We start from the raw sequence: 22097 nt of genomic DNA, 5'->3' as shown, positions 1-22097 counted from the left end.
CAAATTTATGAACCTCCCTGAATCTTTTTCCTTGTTTGTAAAATTAGAATGATAACAGCACACAGTTCATTCAATGGATGTTGAGGGGCTAAGAGGTATTGTAGTAGCAAAACAGCTTTATGGGAACAAATAAAATAATGGATCAAGAATCCTTTACTGTCTAAATTTTTTTTCACTCCTGAGTTCAGATGGCAAGAGTTTGAAAGGCAAGGAATAGCACCTCATCCAAATGTATTTGACCCCTGAGTTTCAGATAGCAGGTAGTGGGGAGTTGAGAGAATGAGGGATTGGTCCAAAAATGGATCTGACTCCATTTAGTTCCTGTGTTTGGATTTTGAGAGTCTGGATGATGAGGTACACTTCTATAAGAAAGTATTCTTATATAAATAATGCAGTGCTATACAAAAAGTTACTATTCTGAAGACAAATTGAAGGCCAGAGCTGTTCGTTGTTTTTACTCCATATATGAGAGAAGTGCTTGTTGAATATGTCAGGTAGGGTAAATTATGCTGTTGTAACAAAAGACCCTCACATCTCAGTGGTTTAGAAAAAGGGTTGTATCTTAGTCACAGGACCATGTCCAAGTAGGGTCAACAGGAGAATTCTGTTCCAGGTAGTCGTTTGGAACACCAGTTTATCGGAGGCTCCATCTCAACACATGCTTCCACAATTGTTAGGGTGGCGGGGGGGAGGAGGTGATGAATTGCACCTTGGCTCTTAAAGGCTTCTACTTGGAAGTGACACGTGTAACTTCCGCTAACATTTTAATGGCCAAAGAAATCATATGGCTACACCCAACTTCAAGGAAGTTGAGAGATGCAATTCTGTCATGTGCCCAAAAGGAGAAGAACTGGAATAGTCTGCACTAAGCAGGCTTTATAGTCTCATGAATTAACAAAATATCTGAATAAATGAAATCCAAATTATGCTTTTAGTATTTAGAGCACAGAATGCAGCATTTTTTGGTGTATGTATGTCTGTTTAATCATAGAATTATGCTAATGAGAATTGCAAAGAGTATTTTTTATTAATTGGAAATGAAATGCTTTTGAAGACTCCATAATTAGACATACTATTTTGACCAAGTGGATTTCATTCTTTTCTAATTATATGTTCATTCAATAAACATTTATTCTTTTCATTCTATAAACATTTAAATGTGTTAAATGTGGTGTGTATAAGGCACTATGTTAGATCCTGTGAGAATAAAAAGATGAATGGGAAGTTTACAACCCCAAATAAAATAGTTGAGTTCTCCTCTTTAAAACAACATTAACAGAATCTTTCACTATGATAGAATCTGATCATGTATACACTTTGCTCCAACCACTGTTTTTGGGTTAGGGATTTTTTTGGTGACAAATTAAACTAGCTTAAGCAAAAAGAGTGTGTTGTTAGAAGAAGGATATAGCTTTATGTCACAGAGTCCAAGAGCAGGGAATACAGCTCAGTCTCAGAGGCAACTGACATCCATAACAGAAAATTAGGAGCCAGAGAGGTACCTGGGTGGCTCAGTCGGTTAAGCGTCTGCCTTCAGCTCAGGTCATGATCCCAGGGTCCTGGGTCTCCCTTTCCCCTCTGCCTCCCCCTGTGCTGTCTCTCACTTTTTCTCTCTCTCAAATAAATAAATAAAATCTTAAAAAAAAAAAAAAAGGAGCTGGAACTGCTTTCCTTCACATCTCTATGATATCTTGCTAGTGCCTCTCTGGGAGACACTCCATTCCTCTTTTTCTCTGTTGACAGATTCTCTATATTTTGCTTTTAAATGGGCGTTTTAACCTAAGAATTCACACACTTAAAGGAAACCTACTAGAGCCTTTAGCAAGTCCAGTGCCACATCTTGGTTAGTTCTTCAGTTAACCACACTCAGAGTTTGGAAATAATGGAGTTGCCCCTAAAGTATAACAAGGTAGGGTATTCGGCAACTTTGTAATAGAGAAGGAGGCAGTTCTAATAGTTTGGGATTAAAAAAAGCTGTGATGCCATTGAAAGTTCTACGACACAGTTAACATCAGCTTGCACATTCTATTGGGGCACGCTGGTTAGGGTAATGGGGTGAGAAGGTAGAGTTGGAGCACTTGTAGCAACACTGTCCCTTACCTGAACCACTGGTAAATGCCATCCCCTTTGTAATCCTTTCCTCCATCCCTCCTCCCTCCCCCAAGGTACAGATTACTGAATTGTCTAACTTTTACAAGTCACCTGCTTTTAATGCTGATGCGCAGGGCTCCCTGGCTTCCCCCCACGGCTGATGCGGAAAAGGGGGAGCATTCGATATACTGCCTTGCTCTGCTCTTTTCTACAATTGGTCTAGACACTCTGTCTAAACATTTTACACTTTAACGTGCTATTGCCACATCTCTCCTCCAACTTCAACCTATTTTTTTATTCTCAGTAAATTTCCATTCTTTTTCGGCAAGTGTGTACACTTAGCTTCTCTTAGGAAATTTCCTTGCATCCTTTACCTAGCCAATATCTCCTTTCTCTCTGGTTGCAAATACCCATAGCTTCATCTCAGCAGATGGCTGAAGGGATGGACTAAAGGGAGGTAGTATATGTTACCTGGAAGACGGGCTCCCCAGAAAAGGAGTAACAATAGAGAGAGGTGAGTAAAAGCTGTGTATGTGATTTGTCAAGGATATATATTAATCTAAAAGAGCAGACAGGGAGGAGTTTGGGTACAAATTATAGAACACCTGGAACGTCATTCTAAGGCGTTCTTTTACTCTTCTTGCTATGCAAATGGACGGGTCTTTCTAGGTTCAACTAAACCGAAAACTACGATAGGCTTGTTTACTTAGAAGGCTATCAGGCAGGAACCACAGCTTGCCAACAAGGCAGCATCAAATGTTCCTCATCAGTGGTTGTGATCCTCACAGCAGTCCATGTAAGCAGTTCCTGTAGCCATCTGGGAGTCCTTGCTCCAAGTGAAAGCTCCGCTGAAGGAGAGAAAGCTCACACAAGATGGATGCAGGAGCTGTCTTGGTTTAAAAAATCTCGTGTCTCACAAGAGACAATATGCCATACAACTCCATAGACTTAGCATCCAGGGACCCCATAAGGGATATGACAATTACGAGAGCCATCACACTCAGGGAAGTCAAAGCTATGGCTTCCTATGAGATATTTAGAGTTTATTTGTAGTTCCTCTGAGTCCAGCTGCGAATTTACTAATCATTTTTACTATAAGCAATGTTGCCTAGTAACATAGTTGGCATACCTACTTTTATCAGATCGCCAGGGAACAGGGCTAAGAGAGTTAACTGAAGGTTAAATGCAGAAGGGAAAGAGATTTAACTCCACTCACACTTGTATTATCTGTAGTGTCTTCCATAGCCCTTTTCATTTGGGAAGTATTCAATAATATTCATTTTGCTTCCTTTGATGTAGTGTGTTTTAACTCTTTATGAGAGGAAAATGTGACATAGGAAGAGAGGTTGAGAGCAAAGTAAGGCTGGAAAGATAGCAAGAACGCCTAGATTATTAGAAACACTGGTTTCCATACTAAAGATCTTGGCTTTTATTGAGCTTGTAGGTGATTGAAAACAAAAAGTTTTAAGTAAAAGTAATATGGTCATGAATTGGACTTTGGGAGGTTACTTTGTCTATAATGTGGAGAGTGGATGAGAGGAGATTTAGACTGAGGCTGGTTGGTTCACTTTTACTTAATATTTGCCTCTGTTTGGGGAGATATTTCTCTGATAAGCAGAAAGAAGGAATACCCAATTCTCCTGCTCCACAGGAGTTTAGAATTGCTGGACAGATTTGGCATGGTGCTTTGGAGGGGCCTGACCAATTTGTCCTAAATTTGTCACGTTGCCCCTTCCACCCTGGGGATGGGGAATTGGGGAGGACTTCTCTGACCTGCCTCCTAACAACATTGAATTAACACTAAGAAATAATTCTAGCCTCCACTGGTCTCCACTGATTGCTATTTGACTCACTGACATAACTCATTTTACTTTTTGCTGGAGTCGAATTATAGGATGAATTGGTGGCTTTTTTTTTTTTTTAAGGTCTAGGTAGGGAATTTCTTTATAATGGTTAACTTGTATTGATTAACTGTTTCTAATTGCAAGCAGCTGAGAAACAGTGGTTCACATTTTTCTCTGTTGTTTACATTGCCCTTTACTACCCTTAACTTACCCTGCTTTCGCTGTTCCAGCTAATACACAATTTATACAATCTGACTGGTTCTGCAGCAGAATCAACTTGATCTGTGATTGGCTGATTATGTGTATCGAGAACCCAGCTAATTTTGCTTGATTATATTCGTATCCAGAGAGTACTGACTGATTCCTTTATTCCCCTCCATCACCATAAAGCTACATAGAAGATAGAAATACTGGATTTGGTTCAGGTCAGTAAAAGACAAACTGATGGTTATCCAGATTATTACTTTTTATGGCACATAAGACGGTTGGGTGTCACAGCACATGCCAACCATAAAGGATCAAGCAGGACTTTGTGGTTTGCCATTATCTTTATGGTATTAACAGTCTTGATCCTTGCGCCACAGCAAATACATACCAAAAGTCACAAAATCTAAGAATGGGTGGCAAGGAAATCTATCTATCTATCTATCTATCTTTCTTCCTTCCTTCCTTCCTTCCTTTTTTTTTTTTTTTTTTACTTGTCATCAAGTTAAAGGGCTTTTTAAAAAAAATGTTTTATTTATTTATTTGAGAGAGAGAGGTAGCAAGAGAAAGCACAAGCAGGGAGGAGAGGGAGAAGCAGGCTCCCTGCGACCAGGGAGCCCAATGCGGGGCTCAATCCCAGACCCTGGGATCATGACCCGAGCCAAAGGCAGACGCTTAATAGACTGAGCCACACAGGCACACCAAGTTAAAGGGCTTTTTTAGAAAGTAAATCTTTTGTTATAATTATGCTGTGGTCTTCATAGTATCAACTGTGATAACTTTTATAGATGAGTTCAGGGATAAAAAGTCCATATATTAATTTAACTGATTTTTAAAATGTTGCTTGCTTTACTTCCAGATATTAGTACCACTAAGCAGTTGAGGGATGAAAACGTACTTTTGATATATATTAATGTGGCTCAGCACTTTGCCCTATAAGAATTAGTGACAGAAATTGGGAAGGAGTCAAGTGGGGAGAAATCTGGGAGGCTCTTGTACTTCAGGAGTAAAGGCCACTTTGGCATTTAATTGCAATTATGATGAACTTAGTATTTTGTTATTTTAGGAGTGATGTGTTCTTTAAGGACTGTCTTTTGTTTTTTGTTTTTCTCTTTTAGTGCCTTATTTGCTTTTATTTTGGTCAGATCTTATTGGTAAAGAATTTAAGTCTGCTTTGCTACTCCTTGATATCTAATCTTGTACAAATCAACTGTACTCTGAATCTGCTTCCCAATTCGGACAATGGGGGTAAATGCATACTGTACCTTCTCACAAGGTAGTTACGAGTTCCAAATGAGAATATTTTACAAGCAAGAAGCGATGTGTTACAGTTGAACATACATGGTCTTTAGAGTCAGTCCTGGCTTCACATTGAACCCTGCTACTCAGCAGGTACCTGTAACCTCACTTGACTTCAGTGTCCTCATATGTAAGGGGAGAGAGGAATGACCCCTGCTTGCCAGAGTGTGTGAGACAACTAAAGACCCATTCAATGTAGAGACTTCATGTATTATCATGCACATTTATGCACTTAGGAAATAGTAGCTGCTATTAGTATTCAAATCCTTATAATTTGCAGGTGCTATTTACTTAATCCCATTTAACTGAAAAGAAAACTGAAGACCTAAGAGGTGATTTGCCCAAATCATACAGCTAGCTGGTGAGTGGCTTAGTTATTGACTCAAGCCTTCTGCTATATCACTTAGGCTACCACTGATAAGTAATAATGTGGGAAAATAATAGCAGAAGCACCCTCAAATGGCTTCCTCTAAATTGATTCATAGTTTTAACCTAATGCATTCTTTTCTCTCTGTAAATTGTACTTACTGATCCCCAGGGCCAACTAAATACTCATGGCTAAATAGGATGCCCTATGGTGGGGCACAACTCTGTGCTTACCTAATGAGCTGGGTACTCACCAAAAGTTGTTTGTGTTTATTTACAAACCCGTTTTTAACAGGTATGCTTCTTCTAATAATTATGAAACATTTTAGGCATGTTAATGAGTATAAAGAAAAGAAAAGTCATTCTTTGAAAATTAAGTTGATTGCTCTGGGACATCTCAATATAGAAGAGTTCTTAACAAATTTGCTCAAATTTGATGAAGGCTGGATAACTGTAAAAGACTGGGTGGGGGTGGGTTTAGGGTGTGTGTGTGTGTGTGTGTGTGTGTGTGTGTGTGTGTGTTGGAGATCATCAAAGTCTAAAGCAGTGCCTGTTCATGGGCCAGCTAACTGGTTTTACACTATTAGTAGTTCTCAAGGAAGTGGGGCTGGATCCAGGACTATTAGTAGTTCTCAAGGAAGTGGGGCTGGATCCAGGACCCCGGGATCATGACCTGAGCCGAAGGCAGATGCTTAACCAACTGAGCCACCCAGGCACCCACCTTGAAGAGTTTTCTAACTGGCTTCCCTACTGATGGTCTCTTCCCTCACAAATCTATTATTCACTGTTGCCAATTTTTTAAAATATGTAGATATATAGTTTATTTGTCAAGAGTAAATGCCAAATTTTTTTGAAGCATACATCTAAATTGACTCAAGAACCTCATCCTCTCCCAGATAAAGGACACACTTCCTCCTTGATAATTCAGTAATAGTTTCATCCAAAACCTCTTCTGTTAGATTTTAAGATCTTTCAAATCAAGGTCTGTGTCATTCATTTATTCTTTGATTTAAATGTAATAAATATTTGAATGCCATGCACTATATGAGTTGTTCGGGATATAATGGTCCCTGCCCTGATCGATTTTATTGTCTGTTTTCTCACCTTTAAGTTCTTTTTGCATACAGCACAACAATGTGTTGAATTTACATAAACAGGATTTTTCTTCACATTTATAACATTTGCTTTTTATGTAGTTGGAGAGAGGTACAGAATATCTGATGTATTCCTGAAATTAAAGTTTAATTTTCACATCTTTTCTAACCTGTGTAAATAATTAACTGTTTTCTGCCATCATTTTTAAATGTTAGTGGAATTTAAGTGTTAGTGGAATTATATTAGTTTTCTAATGTTTAAGCCAAATTCTGATAAAAGACCCATTTTTACTAAGTTTTAAAAGTACCCCGGAACATCAAACTTTAAAGGATTCTTTGAAATCACGTGTTGTATCTCCTTCTTATAGTTGAAGGAAAACTTAATTCCTGAAGTGTTTTATGCGATCTATAGTACACATTTAAAACTACAAGAGTAGATTCATTATAATTGATTACTCCATAAAACAAATAATGTTGTCTTAAAAATGCTATGTGAAGAGAGGTTTGTAAAATAACGATTACCCATATAACCCGGTTCCTCAGTAGCTTTGATTTTTATTGTTGCGTGAAGCTGTTCTTTTAAAAGTCGCACTTTTTAAAGTTGAAGTGAGCTTGTCTGCAGTCTGTCTTCATAACATTTCACTGTTGCTGTTACAGTACTGAACAGAGTCATCTTATAAATTTACAAACTAACATTTGAGCAGATTTGCAGCAGAAATTGCATGTGGACTCCTTAATTACATTTTGAAAAATGTATTCAGAATTGGAATTTTCCTATTTTAAATAGTTTGAGCTGTATCTCAAGTTTAAGTAAAGCCAACTTATTAAAATAAAAGAGGTACAAAATATAATTTCATAATAGGTTTGAAGAAAATGTCAGTCTGAAAAGACATCGGCTATTTAGCCATTAGATTTCAAAGTGACAAAAATTTTATGCCTAAAGAATGAAATAGAAAAAGGAAATTCGTAGAGTAACATACTGTGATTGTCCTCTTAAGTTGAAAAAATACTGAAAATGGTTTGTCCCCAGAAGTAAATGTTTTCTAATATTTTTTAAAGTAGAATATTTATTTTACAATTTCAAAAATGTCTATTTTTTATTATTGCTCTTATAATTGTTAGATATATTCATTCATTAGAGAAATATTTATTGAGCACCTGTTGTCTGCCAGGTACCATGCTAAGTACTAAGGTTACAGTGATTAACGAAAGTCTACTGAAGCTTACTTTGTACTAAGGATAAAGACAATAAATAAGGGAATAAACACCTAGTATGCCAGGCAATGATAAGTGCTATGAAAAGAACTTAAAGAGTTGGGGGATAGAGAACAGGGGGGATCTAATTTATATGGAGTAGTCCATGCAGACCTTTTTAATAATTTAACAATATAATGACTTTTAATATATATTGATCTTGTAAAAATAATTACCGTAAGGAGTACCTCTCATCAGAGCTGGATAAATTTTTGAGCAAAACAATTTTATATTTGCCAGAGAGAGACACAACAATAAAAAATAAATTATTTTATATTTATATTAAAGTTGATGAGACAGAAGAAAAACTGTTATTTAAATATATGCTGAGGGGCGCCTGAGTAGCTCAGTCAGTTAAGCAACCGACTCTTGATTTCTGTTCAGGTCATGATCTCAGGGTCCTGGAATCCGCGATGGGCTCTGTGCTCAGTGTGGGTCTGCTTGTCCCTCTCCCTCTGCTCCTCCCCACGCTCTCTCTCTCATAAATAAAATCTTTTAAAAAAATAAATGCTGAATTCCATGCCATGAAAGTATTAATTCTTAAGCCTACTACATATTTTTCATAAAGTATGGCCCAAGAATTGAGTTAAAGCTGGGGAATAATTTCTGTAAAGCTCTTTCTAACATGGGGTCTATAACAAGCTACTGTATCAATAGATAATTTTTGAACTTTTCTTGTCAGAATGAAGATTTTTCTCTAAAGTACCCGTGCTTAGACAAGCTTAACCTTAGGCAAAACTATTAAATAGAGATCTAGCTGTAAGTGATTTTGAGAAAATTCTATCTTTGAAGACTAATTTCTAACTTCACTTGCCTAAATTCTCTCCATTTGTCAGCATTTCCCTTATTCAATTTGACACTTAAAATCTTTGTAGCTATATTAGTCTTTTATTTTTTAACTCTTATTTAAATATTCTATTTTATTATAACTTATTTTATCCTCTAAGTTCTAATTTGTTTTTTCTTTGATTATATTTGCTAGAAGGTAAGAGAATACACTGGCAAATTTTCTAAGAGCTGGATCTTTATTAATTCTGTCATTTTATTTCTTAATTCTTTAGTTTCTCCTCTGATCTTTATTATTTCATGACTCTTTTTAGAGGGCTGATTTGATTTTCATCTTGAGTAGACTCCTTAATGTATGCCTTTCCTTTTAAAAAATCAATGCAGTTAGAAAGTTATAAATCTTACAACAGAAGAAGCCTCCCTCCTATGACTGTCTGAGCCATCCACGGCACTCAGGTGCCATTCCTTCCCTTTTATCAAAGTCTTCACTGTTTTTTGCTTCAGTGCTTCTCCCTATAGTCATCAATCTCCTCTTCTGCAGGATCGTTCTCATCATTCTAATATGTTCCATGTTTTAAAAAATCAACAAATAAGCAAGTAAGCAAATCTGTTGCCTTGATCCCTCACCTCTTCCAGCTATAATCCCATTCTGCAGCCTCACTGTTCAGATTTCCTGACCAAGTTGTCTATACATGTCCTCTCCTATTCCTCTCATACTCCATTAACTCTTAAACCCACCACAGTCTGGCTTTGTCACCTTCCCTTTACTGAAACAGCTCCTATCTGATTTGGCAGAATCTTTTTGTTGACAATTCCAGGGGACATTTTTCTTTGCATGGGGTACCCAACCTCCTATTTGACGTGTGGCCATGACTTTGGCCATGAAACACCTTTATCCTCTGACTTGCCTGACACCAGACCCTGAGGATTTTCCTCTACTTCATTGGTTATTCCTTACCAGTCTCCTCTGGTGGCTTTTCCACCATTAGACTTCTTTTAGAGTTTTTTGGAGCTTGGATCTGAGTTCTAGGAACATTTATTCAACTTTCTGACACCTCCACTTAGATGTCTCAAAGATACCTGTAACTTAACATAATGAGAAATGAACACCAATTCAAAAAAATGTAACTAATGAGGAAGTGTGATAAAATGACTGGGTACAAGATAAATGTATTCAATACTGTCATTATAATAGAAATAACCATGTGAGGGGCACCTGGGTGGCTCACTCGTTAAGTGTCTGCCTTCGGCTCAGGTCATGATCCCAGGGCCCTGGGATGGAGCCCCGCATCGGGCTCCCTGCTCAGTGGGAAGCCCGCTTCTCCCTCTTCCACTCCCCCTGCTTGTGTTCCCTCCTGCTGTGTCTCTCTCTGGCAAATAAATAAAATCTTAAAAAAAAAGAACCATGAGGAAATGAAACTAGAGAAGAATTACTGCATTTACTACAGTGACAAAAAAAGAAAGTAAAAGAACATGATAAAAAAAATTTACTAAGAAAAACATAGAACCTATAGTCAAAAGATTTTAAAATCTTATTCCTGAGCATGAGATCTGAACAAACTAAATAACATATATGCTTAGATGTGAAGCCTTAATATCATAAAATGCCAATAAACTCAATTAATATGCAGATTTAATGCAATTCCAATTAGAATCTCAGTGGGGTCAGGGCTTTTTGTTGAGAGGATTGGGTAATATTACTTTAAAGTATATACAAGGGTAAATATCTAAAATTAGCTTTAAAAATGATTTTATTTTATTTTTTTAAGGTTTATTTATTTATTTTAGGTGGGGAGGGGCAGAGGGAGAGAAAAAATTCCCAAGCCGACTCCCTGCTGAGCGCAGAGCAGACTCAGGACTCATCAATCCCACGACCCTGAGATCATGACCTGAGCCAAAATCAAGAATCAGATGCTTAACTGACTGAGTCACCCAGATTCCCTAGCTTTAAAAATTCTTTTAAAAGGACATATATGGAGGGATGCCTGGGTGGCTCAGTCAGTTTAGCATCTGCTTTCAGCTCAGGTCACGATCCCAAGGTCCTGGGATTGAGTCCCTCATTGAGCGCCTTGCTCAGTGGGGAGCCTGCTTCTCCCTCTACCCCTCCCCCCTGCTTGTTTTCTCTCTCTCTCTCCCAAATGAATAAAATCTTTTTTTAAAAAAGGGTATATGTGGAAGTAGGAACCTTAGCAAACATTATATCTAATAGACTAAATAAAACACTGTACTATTGGCATAAAAATAGACAAATAGAACAGAAGTAGCACCCCGAAATTTCTCTATATATGAGATGCTAATTACTACCAAAAGTAATACCTCAATTCAGTGGAAAAAGGGTGGTTTACATTAAAACTATATTGATAATAGAGGGCTCATATTAGAAATAAGAAGGGCTCCAACAAATCAAAAAGATAGAGATAATAGGAAAAAAAAAAAGAGAACTAAGCAAAGACCCTTTCACAAAGAGGATATCCAAATGCCCAGTAAACATGAAAAGTTACCCAATGACGTTAATAACCAGAGAAATGTAAAGTAAAATCAAATGGGTTCCACTCTGCATCTATCAGCATGACTAAAATGAAAGACTGACAATACCAGTGTTGGCTGCGTGTGGATTAACTGGAGTTCTCATATGGTTGTAGGAGTATAAATCAGTAATAACAGTCAAAATTGAACATATGCATACCTTATAATCTAGCAGTTTTGCTTCTGTCTATATATATATGCAATAGGAATGCATATACATGTGCATCCTATAACACAGACAAGAATATTCATAGCAGCATTACTTGGCAAATGTCTAAAACTAGAAACAACTAAAATGTCTGAGCAATAGAATGTATTTTGATGGTTGTATATTTATACAATGGAATACTATATAGCCATAAAAACCAGCTATCAGCTGCTACAGACAACAACACAGATGAGTTTCAAAACACTGGTGAGATAAGAATCCTTTATGTCAAATTGAATGAAGACGATGACGAGATCCTTATGAGTTACCACAGGGGCATCTCCCCATGGCATGGGTCCGTACCATGCACTGCAAGATGTTTGTCATTTCTGGCCTCTGTCCACTCAGTGCCTGTGGCACTCTCTAGTCATCCAACAACTACAAATTCACCCCCCACCCCCTGTGACTTCCAGAAGCCTTTTTGGGGTGCAGGAGTGGAGGCTCTACCCACGTTGAGAATCACAAGGCTAGAGGAATTGGAGGAGCCTCTCTCTCGGCAGTAATGCCTATGCTAACCTCGAAGGATGAGTAAGATCTTAAAACCAGAGACTTTGGGACACAAGCAACATATAAAAGAGGGAGCAACATAATGTAGACTCTATCTCACCTGATGAAGCAGTGTGTCCTTGTTGGATAATAGAAATAAAGTTGGATAGATAGAAATAAAGTTGGATAGATAGAGCGGAGTTAGAATTGTTGATATGAAGGAGTGTGACAGAGGTGAGCAGACAGGGAAAGTGTCATTTTACTCTTGAATGCATCCTGCATACTACTGCCAAATTAATTTTCTAAAACATTGCCCAGTTCAACGGTCCACTTAATATTGCCTGTGAGTCTTGACACCTTTGCTTTATGCTTAATGCATTTTATCTCATCATATTCATTCCAGTTTATGTCTTATTACTCCTTAAAATTAATTAGGTATGTCTGGCTGGCTGATCAAACTGCTATTTTTACCCCCTCTTTCTTTGTCAATATGCTCACTTCATGCTTTTATTAATGTCTTTCTTCCTTTATAAAATATCCTCATTCTTTCTATACAACTTACTATTCCCAGAGATCTTCTCCCTAATGAAATTGGCACATACCACTCCACACCATCCCGATATCTATTTCCTCTTTCTTAGAGTATTTATGGTTTGTTCTGCCATATTGACCACAACATTGTAGATGGCTTTTCATGCCTCTCGTTCTTATTTCTCTGAATAATTTTTATTCTGAAGAGCTGTGTAAAGTTAAGATCTATGCCTCCCAATATTTTTATAAGCCTCCAATGGAGCCTTGTTTTGGTCAGTTGATAATAGGCAGTCTTTCAAGTGAAATAGCATTAGATATTGAGCACCCTGAAAACTTAAATTCTGCATGTGTAGATCACAGTATATTAATATTGCAGCATTATATTGTGTCTTATATTTAAATTGCCAAGTACTTTTTGTTTCAGTAACTCGATTTAATTCTTTTTGAAGGTAGGAACCAAGATGTTATGTAACTGTGTCCCCCACAATGCCTAGCAGGGTGTCTTGCTCACAGTAAATACTCAGTATTTTAAATTTTGATTGATTTTTTAAATTTGCTTTATCAATTTGCCTTAACTGTAACCATGCTCAGACCATTGTTTTGTTTTGCTAACAACAGAGGGCACCATTAGGATACTTGTACACCCAAGAAATAATCCTGTCCCACTCCTTGGTAGCTTTCTTGAGCCACACTTTCCTCCTCCTAAACGATGTCATACAAATTCGGAAATTATACTAAATCAAAGCAGCCCAATCCTAACTATAGAGCTATATTGGCTTCCAGTTATTTCTTTGAAAAAAGAGTAAGTACTGTCATATTTTGATCCTTTGTAGTTTTCAGACTTTTTCTTTCTCTGTCTTCCTAATCTTTGCCCAAATGAAATCTTACCCCAGATCTTACTGTATTAATTAAATACATTCCTTTCCCCGAAGGAAGAAGATAGACATGGAAAGCAACAAACTGGAGCCCCACCTTTGTCTCCCTTCCCCTCCTCCTGCCCTCTAAAGAGCACAGCTTGAAAGTCACTATAACTCATCTAATTAAAACACGCTTTTTAAAAAACGATTATTTTGTGATATCTCATTTGGGAATTTAGTATAAAACTAGAAACATTTTCGTTTTACAGTGATTTTTATGTACAAAGGAAAATGTTCTGGAATAAATTCCTTGTTTCAGCAATGAAAGAGTTAATACACTAAGCAGCAGAGACTGAGATATTGCAAGGGATAGTGCTTTCTGTTTCTGTCATTTGTGGTTTAAGAAAAGAGGGTGGTGTTCTGCATTTGAAAGGACTTTAATGAATGCTGTCAGTGTTTGTGAGAGCTAATGGTCAGTATGGGAAAAGAGAGGGGGGAAGTGGTCTAGCTGCTTCAGGATAGGTGGATGAGAGTTTGCTCTGATTGAACGGAATGTTCCACCGTGTTTCATCGCTATTCATTCTCCTTTGTTCTTTATAATCTGCTATATTGGTATAAAAGTTAATGTAGGTATATATGTGAACGTGATTTATTTCCTTTCAATCTGTTTATTGTGTACAGCAGGGCATAGACTTCTCTTGTCTTGGTTGGATGCACAAATCTGTGTGCAGTGCTTTTTGCCCGTTGCCTAGACGATCACTTGGTTTCTCTGAGGATGTCTGGTTCTCGTAAAGAGTTTGATGTGAAGCAGATTTTGAAAATCAGATGGAGGTGGTTTAGCCATCAAGCATCATCTAACTCTACAGTTGACAGCCAGCAGGGAGAATTTTGGAATCGAGGACAGACTGGAGCAAACGGTGGGAGAAAGTTTTTAAATCCATGTAGCCTACAATTGCCTTTGGCTTCAATTGGTTACCGAAGGTCCAGCCAACTGGATTTTCAGAATTCACCTTCTTGGCCAATGGCATCCACCTCTGAAGTCCCTGCATTTGAGTTTACAGCAGAAGATTGTGGCGGTGCACATTGGCTGGATAGACCAGAAGTGGATGATGGCACTAGTGAAGAAGAAAATGAATCTGATTCCAGTTCATGCAGGTTGATTATTTTCTTACTGTTAGAAACGGGGTGTGGGGGTATATTCTCTATAGTGTTAATGATTTAGTAGTATTATTTATCTATGATATATACCTCTACATACATACACATACATAACATCTGGGTATGCATATATGGTACTTTTGCTAGGGTTTGCTGAAATGTTCTCAATTTTGATTCTGTAAAATTATGAAGACTACAAGTTGCATTCATTTTGAAATACCTTATGTTCCATATATAGATATGGCTCTGCCTTGAAAATAATATATAGTAGCAATTTTATGCATCATGGCCTTGCAGTTTGCTTCATTCATTTACCTTCTATAGTCATAGCAAAACTATAGAAGACCTGACATTTTACTTTGCAACAGATTATGGAGTCATTTTCAAATCTTAATGAAAATGAAGAGTTTTACAAGGAGATGTACATTGTAGTTGTCAGTAATTTTTTTTACACCATTGTAGTTACAATAATATTTTTCTTATGGTTATTTCTCTTTGTCCTGTCTATGTTGCTGCCCTCCAGACTAATACAGGAAATACAGTAGCATGTCTCTTTCTGAGATGACAGCTACTAATTCCTGTTACCTTCACTTCACTGAAAATTGGGCTATTTAGGGAAGTGAAGGACATTCCTTCAGGAGAGTATCAGGGAACACAGAGGGGCTAGATGTGGTCAGCTGCTAAAAGCAGGGAGAGAAGAAGGGAGAGTGAGTTTGAGGAGAGAACATAAAAAAAAAAATTGGTTGATGTCTCAATGACTTTATCCATCTTCCCCCTTGGAACCTGGCTTTATCTTTGAAATGAATTTTATCAATCAGTTTAAACTACTATAGCATATTATGTAACAAGTCACAGCATAAAACTCATCTTTCTGGTTCATCTTCATGCAGAAATATTTCTCAGTATTTAAAGGCTGTTGTTTGTCTAATTTGACTACTGGATTCTTTTTTAAAAATTTCTCTGCAGGTTTTGATAAGACTTGTAATTTGTTTGTTGGTTCTTAATTATAGGCATCATAAGAGATGGAGACAAAATGAATTCATAGATTCAAGTATTTCTTACTTGGGGATATTTATTGCTTTCTCCTTTTCTAACCTTCAGAACATGGAATTCTGAATTGTGGTGTTGGAATAATAAATATAGACCAGTCATCTATAATCATTTGTATAATGAAGAGAGGGGCGTATCTTTACATAGGTAACTAGTGTATTTAATTTAAAAATTTTTAAATTAGTCTGTGACTTGGCATTAAGTGAATAAGAACTCCAAATAATTTTAATATGGAGATCAGTTGAGTTAGTATGGTTTCATTGCTTTGCATTTTCTTTGGAAACTTGTTGCCATAAAGAGAATAATAATGTATACAGTAAAAGGCTCAGGGTTTATCATTTTTATGGAAACCCAAAAAGTAATCATCTTCCCATTTGAAAATCAATGCAATGTATCAAGACTATTATAACAAAACCAGAAAAACAAAACATTCATTCATTTATCACCATAAGTTATAAATATCTTAACATGTATCTACTACCTGGAGAGATTATACATATATGAGTATAAAATTTATATGCAATGTCTAAAGTTGTAAAGGTTATAGACACATTGGTTGCTATAATTTACTTCCTTACAACAAAGGTAATATGCATAACTAATGATTATTGAAATCAAGTTAATGTATTCTTTAGTATCCATATTGAAATATCATCTTAGTGGGATATTCATTATGAAAGAAAAAGACTGCCTTTTTTTTTTTAAGTGAGAGATGGCTGTATGCGTACTTCAAGAATATAAAATTGACACTTATAGGAGACATAAAAGTAAGAATGGTATTTTTTTTTAAAATCTGATTGTAGTTGTTTTTAAAATGCTAATCAAGAAGCTTGAGAAATTAAATAATAAGATGGGAGTAAATAGTTTACATCTGCAGTGATCAAACTATTCCTAAAATATTATTTCAAAAATAAAATGTGCTTTTAAAAAGTCCCTGATTTTTAGATATAAAAACACGTCAAAGCAACTTAATATTCTCAAAGGTTTGACATTTCTATCCTAATATCTTACTGCAAAAAACAACCATTCTAGATTTAGAAATGTCATTTTTGTGTATAGTACTACTCCTCTGTTTTTTCCCAGATTAAATATATCTGATTCTCACATCTTCCTTCAGTCCTTCAGCTCTGAGTCTTTGATCTTTGTCATAAGGATACATTTATTTGCCTCTAGCTTTTTGATTAAGTGAGCAGTCTCTTTAGGTGGTGGCCCTTCTACAAATCAAAAGCTGTCACTGTTAATGTCAAAAGAAGCTACACTGACATTCATCAAATTTTTGTATATAACTTGGGCACAAGTGTTTTTCTTTTTCTTACATAATATTTACAAAAAATAAAACATAGTGAACATTTGAGTATGTTATGAATTGATATCTTAAAATATTAAAGACATAACGGTAATATACATGATATATGGAGAATTTCTTATTTAAGCATTCATAGTAATTACGTAGGTAGATCTCAGAACTTAGACTGAAATTTTGAATTATTAGAAAAAAGGGAAAACAGCTGAGTGGTTTTACCTACACAAAATCCTAGCACCCACAGTGGGTCTGCACAATTTCAGACAGAAGTTAAAGACATCATATGTTGCTTGTATGTTTGATTAGTTGCATTCCAACTAGGAGACATGTCAGCTTCAGCCCTTAGACTTCCGCTAATTTCCCCTGCCACACGTCTAAGTGATTTAAAAGATTTCATCTTTTGGGGGCACTTGGGTGGCTCAGTCGGTTGAGCATCCAACTCTTGATTTCGGCTCAGGTCATGATCTCAGGGTTGTGAGATTGAACCCCACATCAAGTTCTATGCTGAGCATGAAGTCTGCTTGGGATTCTCTCCTCCCTCTGCCCCTCTCAGCTCATTTCTCTCTAAATAAATAAAATCTTTAGAAGTTTTCATATTTTAATTTTGATCTTAGGTCTGTAGCCTAGCCAACGTTTTCTCCATGGCAGTTGTCTAAGTCATTACTTCAGTATTGAAGTGCAACCCTTATTCTTTACACTGTGAGGAATTTTAGACCCTAAGTGAGGGTTGCCAGTGTGCAGTAGGTTCCTAAGACCTTAATTCAGGATGAATTCTTAGGAAGGCTAGGAGAGTTTCCATTGTGACCCACCATGTGACCATAGTACAAACTCAGTTTACACTTCACTTGATTTGCCAGCCTTGAAATTATGTAATTTTTAACATATTGAGGGAAATTTCATTATTTCAAGCTTTGTTTGTAAAGTTTAATATTTTAGATGTCAGATTTGTGTGTCACATTTTTAGTCAATATGTGTAAAATATTGCTGTACTTTACAAATATTCAGAAATAATAATAGCTAATACCAGCTGGGTGCTTAGTACCGGTGGAGCACTGTTTTAAGCATTTTAGTATGAATTCCTTTAGTCTTCACAACAAATTTCTGAGATAGCCACTGTTCTCATTCTAATTTTATAGATGAGTCAATGAGGAACAGAAAGGCTAAGTAACTTGCTCAAGGTTAGTAAGTGAAATAAAACTGCATTTTAAAAAATAAACTTTATATTTTTACAACTGTTTTAAGTTTATAGGAAAATTGAAGAATAGTATAGTGAATTCCTTTATACCCCACACCCAGTTTCTCTTATTTTTAATATATTAGAATGGTACATGTGTTACTATTAATAAACCAATATTGGTACATTATTATTAACTGAGGTCCATACTTTATTCAGATTTTCTGAATTTCTGCCTAATGACCTTTTTCTGTTGTAGGATCCCATCCAGAGCACCATGTTACATTTAGTTATCATGTCTCCTTAGGCTCCTCTGGGCTGGGACAGTTTCTCAGACTTCCCTTGTTTCTGATGACCTTGGCAGTTCAGGGAGTGGGGTCAGATGTTTTGCAGAATGTCTTACTCAGCTGAGATTTATCTGATGTTTTTCTCATGATTAGACTGGGGTTATGAGTTTTGGGGAGGAACACCACAAAGGTAAAGTGCATTTTCATCACATCATATCAAGGATCCGTTCTATCAGCCTGAATTATCGCTGTTGATATTGACTTGATCACTTGGAAGTAGCCGCATTTTGACCCCAAACAATTAAGATGTAGATTTCATGCTCACACGCCAGTCTGTGTGTGACTATTTCAGCTCTCTCTGACTTTCATCACCAAGTTCAACTTGGATTAACATAATAGTTAATGATTCGTTCTCACCACTTTCACCTTCTCTCCTCAGCTAATTTTCTTAGCCTGGTTCTTGAAAATGCCAAGCCTGGCTGGCTTACAGGTATAGTCTCTTAATAGGGCCACAACTCTTTACCCACAGTCCTCTATCTGACTCGTGATGGTTGGTTGCATGTCCCCTGTTTCAACTGCAGATATACGCACTATTCTTTGACTCCTCTTGGAGGCACGGAGGTCTTCCTCCTCTCCCAACAAGGCGTTATCTTCACCTTTTCTCAAGCGCTACCTCCTTTTTCTTGCCCCTCATTATGTTGTCTCTGCATCTCCTTGTTCGAACCAGTGTATTAATTCTGGTACAGTTTGAAATTAAATCCTCAGCATTTCCACGAATTCTGCTTCCAGAGATGGCAAAGAAGTTCAACTCTACCATACTTATATCTGGGAAGGATATATTGCATGTCCTCCTTTACACATATATGCCCAAGTCACGGCATAAATTCCTTTGACAAAAGCTATGGAACCTCTTCCCACAAGACACTCTGTGCGTGCACATGCAGGTGTGCACGTGTGAGTGTTAAGTATTTTATATACCTTTCTAAGGCATCTGTGTCTGCTGTATCATTCTGCCTTCTTAGCTTTAAGCAACTGAAATTGACGGGCTGATTTAAACAGAATAGGAGTTTATTGGAATCCTATTAGTTCTCAGAACTGCTGGGAAAGCTGAAGAATCAGCCTAGGACAAAGGATAGGCACTTCAGTTGCACAACTGGCCTTTATAACTCCAGATTTTAAAGGCAGAAGAACGTGCCTTTATGCCACTTACTGCTTGTATTTCATTTTTTCCATTTAGAACTAGATAGTGAGGTTTTATATTTTTAATATTAGGTATATTAGGCATGAAAACAATCACACACACCCCACATACACACCCATGTGCACACAGCCATATAATTTGGTCATTTACCTTTAGGGAGCCTATTAGTAGGGAACAGGCTAAGATGATATAATAAGAAATTCAGAAAGACAGTGGCTCAAATAAAATAGAAGTTTATTTCTCTATCTCCCAACCGATGGGCAGGTAGCTCAGGGCAGATAGGTGGCTCTGCTTCACGGGTTCCCTCAATGACCCAGATTTCTTCCATACTGTTTCTCCATCCTGTAGGGTATTATCCTTTTTTTATGTTCAAAGCTAGCTTACTCAACTCCCCCTCTGCATTCTAGCCCATGGGAGGGACCAGCAAAAGGGAGGACATTAAGCCAATAACACAAGTTGCATGTATCAGTTCTGCTTACGTTCTGTTGTTGAAAACCGAGTCATATGGCCACAACTAGTTGCAAGGGAGACTCAGAACTGTCCTCTTTATCTGGGTAGCCATGTGTCTAGCAAAACTCATTACTGTGGTGGAAGGAAAGAATGATTTAGGAGTCATAATCAACAGGTGCAAGAGGTGAAGACAGCTGAACAGAATTCTTCAGATCGAATTTTTTAATTAGTTTTTTTCCATATTATGTAATATTTTTACCATAGAGACATTGGAAAATAGAGATAAATAAAAACAGAAAAATAAAGAATCACTAATTACCCTGCCACCCCAAAATAACAACCATTAACAATTTGGGGGAGTGTCCTTCCAGTATATTTTCTATACATGTATAATAAAAATATGTATTTTTAGAGTGAAAATCTGGACCTTTCTGTAAATACTATTTTGTAAACCACTTTTTTGCCCTAATATAAATATTAAAATTAGGACTCGTCGCAAAAGACAGAAGCCCAACTCAAAATGACTTAAGCAAAAACTAGAAATTTTTTGGTTCGTGTAAGTAAATAAAACATCCAAGGATAGAACTTAGCTTTATTCGTGGCTGAATCCAGATACTCCAATAACACCAGAAATCGATTATTCTCCCTGTCTAGATTCTGTTTTCCTCTGTGATGGCATTTCCCGGGCAGGCTCTCAGTGTGGTAGCAAAAGCCACTAGCAGCTATAGATTAACTTTTTATCAGCTTAGCAACCTCAATGGAAAGAGAGTGACTCTTTCAAGAGTGCCAACCAACATCTTGGAACTGGCTCTGATTGGCCTTGTTTGAATCATGGGTTCACTCAAACCAATCATAATTGCCAGGAGGTATGATAACTTTTACTAGCCAGGTCCCAGGCCCTTGTTCATTTTTGTCCAGGGGAAGATTCATCTCTGCCCACGCCATGTGGACTGAGGTGGGGAATGTGTGGTTTCCCAAAGGGTAGAAATGGATCTGTTCCCATAAGAAAGAGTACCAGATAAGAAAGAGTACCAGAGAGGCAAAACCAATGTTCCACTAAAACAGTTTTCCATGTCATTAACTGTTCTCCTGTCTTTTTAGCTGGCTGCATCATCCTCCCATGTGCAGATACACCTTGTGTTAAACCAATGTTCTTTTTCTTTTTGGAATTCAGATTGTTTCCAGTATTTTCCTGTTAGAAACAACCTGCAATAAACCCTCCATGTAGTGCGGTCTATATACCACAGATGATTGTTTCCTTTGGATAAAATCCCAAGGATGTGCGCATTTTTAGGGTGCTTGATTTGTATTCTCAAAGTCATTTCAGGAACATTACTATTATTTTAATTCTCAGCAGCATTGTATGAAAGTGTCTGCTGGCCCTTCCCCTCCATACTGGTTATTATGTAAGAAAATTTGATTCTTACATTTAATTCTCTTCGCTGTAGATATTCTGGCCATGGTACCAGGAAAAACGCCTTTCTTTTTTTTTTTTTTTTTTAAGATTTTATTTATTTATTTGACAGAGACACAGCTAGAGAGGGAACCCCAGCAGGGGGAGTGGGAGAGGGAGAAGCAGGCTTCCCGCTGAGCAGGGAGCCTGATGCGGGGCTCCATCCCAGGGCCCTGGGATCATGACCTGAGCCGAAGGCAGACACTTAACGACTAAGGCACCCAGGTTCCCCGGAAAAATGCCTTTAAATTCCCAAATCAAAAATCTTGGTCTCGAGAAGGGAAGAGGTGAAGGTATTCTTTTTCCTTTCTTGTCATTTCTCCTCATATACCTGACTTGTCCTCCCCTTAGAGGAGACACCCCGAATCCTCTTCTCCCTCACCCACTGAATTCCAAGATGCATTTCAGATCTCACCTGCTACTTGTTGCCTTTCCAAACACCAGCTCATATTGCTCTTCCCCTTCTCTGTATTCC

General features: G+C 37.3%; 1 protein-coding gene across 3 annotated transcripts in view; it reads left to right on the top strand.

The window, feature by feature from the left end:
* Positions 1-22097, top strand: part of KLHL5 (kelch like family member 5) — an 82923-nt gene that overhangs the window by 2480 nt on the left and 58346 nt on the right. The window contains exons 1-2 of one of the 3 annotated variants that reach the window (XM_035005125.1): positions 13834-14701; positions 15806-15901. The exons of 1 other annotated variant lie outside the window; for it this stretch is intronic. In XM_035005125.1, coding sequence (XP_034861016.1) covers positions 14322-14701; positions 15806-15901 — 476 coding nt within the window. In that variant the 5' untranslated portion in view covers positions 13834-14321. Of the gene's footprint in view, positions 1-13833; positions 14702-15805; positions 15902-22097 lie in introns of those variants that run through there. One more of the 3 variants, XM_035005126.1, reaches the window with a different exon arrangement.

Source organism: Mirounga leonina, unplaced genomic scaffold (genome assembly GCF_011800145.1).
Source record: "Mirounga leonina isolate KUSES-001 unplaced genomic scaffold, KU_Mleo_1.0 Mir_129, whole genome shotgun sequence".
Taxonomy (NCBI): Eukaryota; Metazoa; Chordata; class Mammalia; order Carnivora; family Phocidae; genus Mirounga; species Mirounga leonina.
The sequence above is the reverse complement of the archived record's forward strand: the minus strand, read 5'-3'. Positions and strand labels throughout refer to the sequence as shown.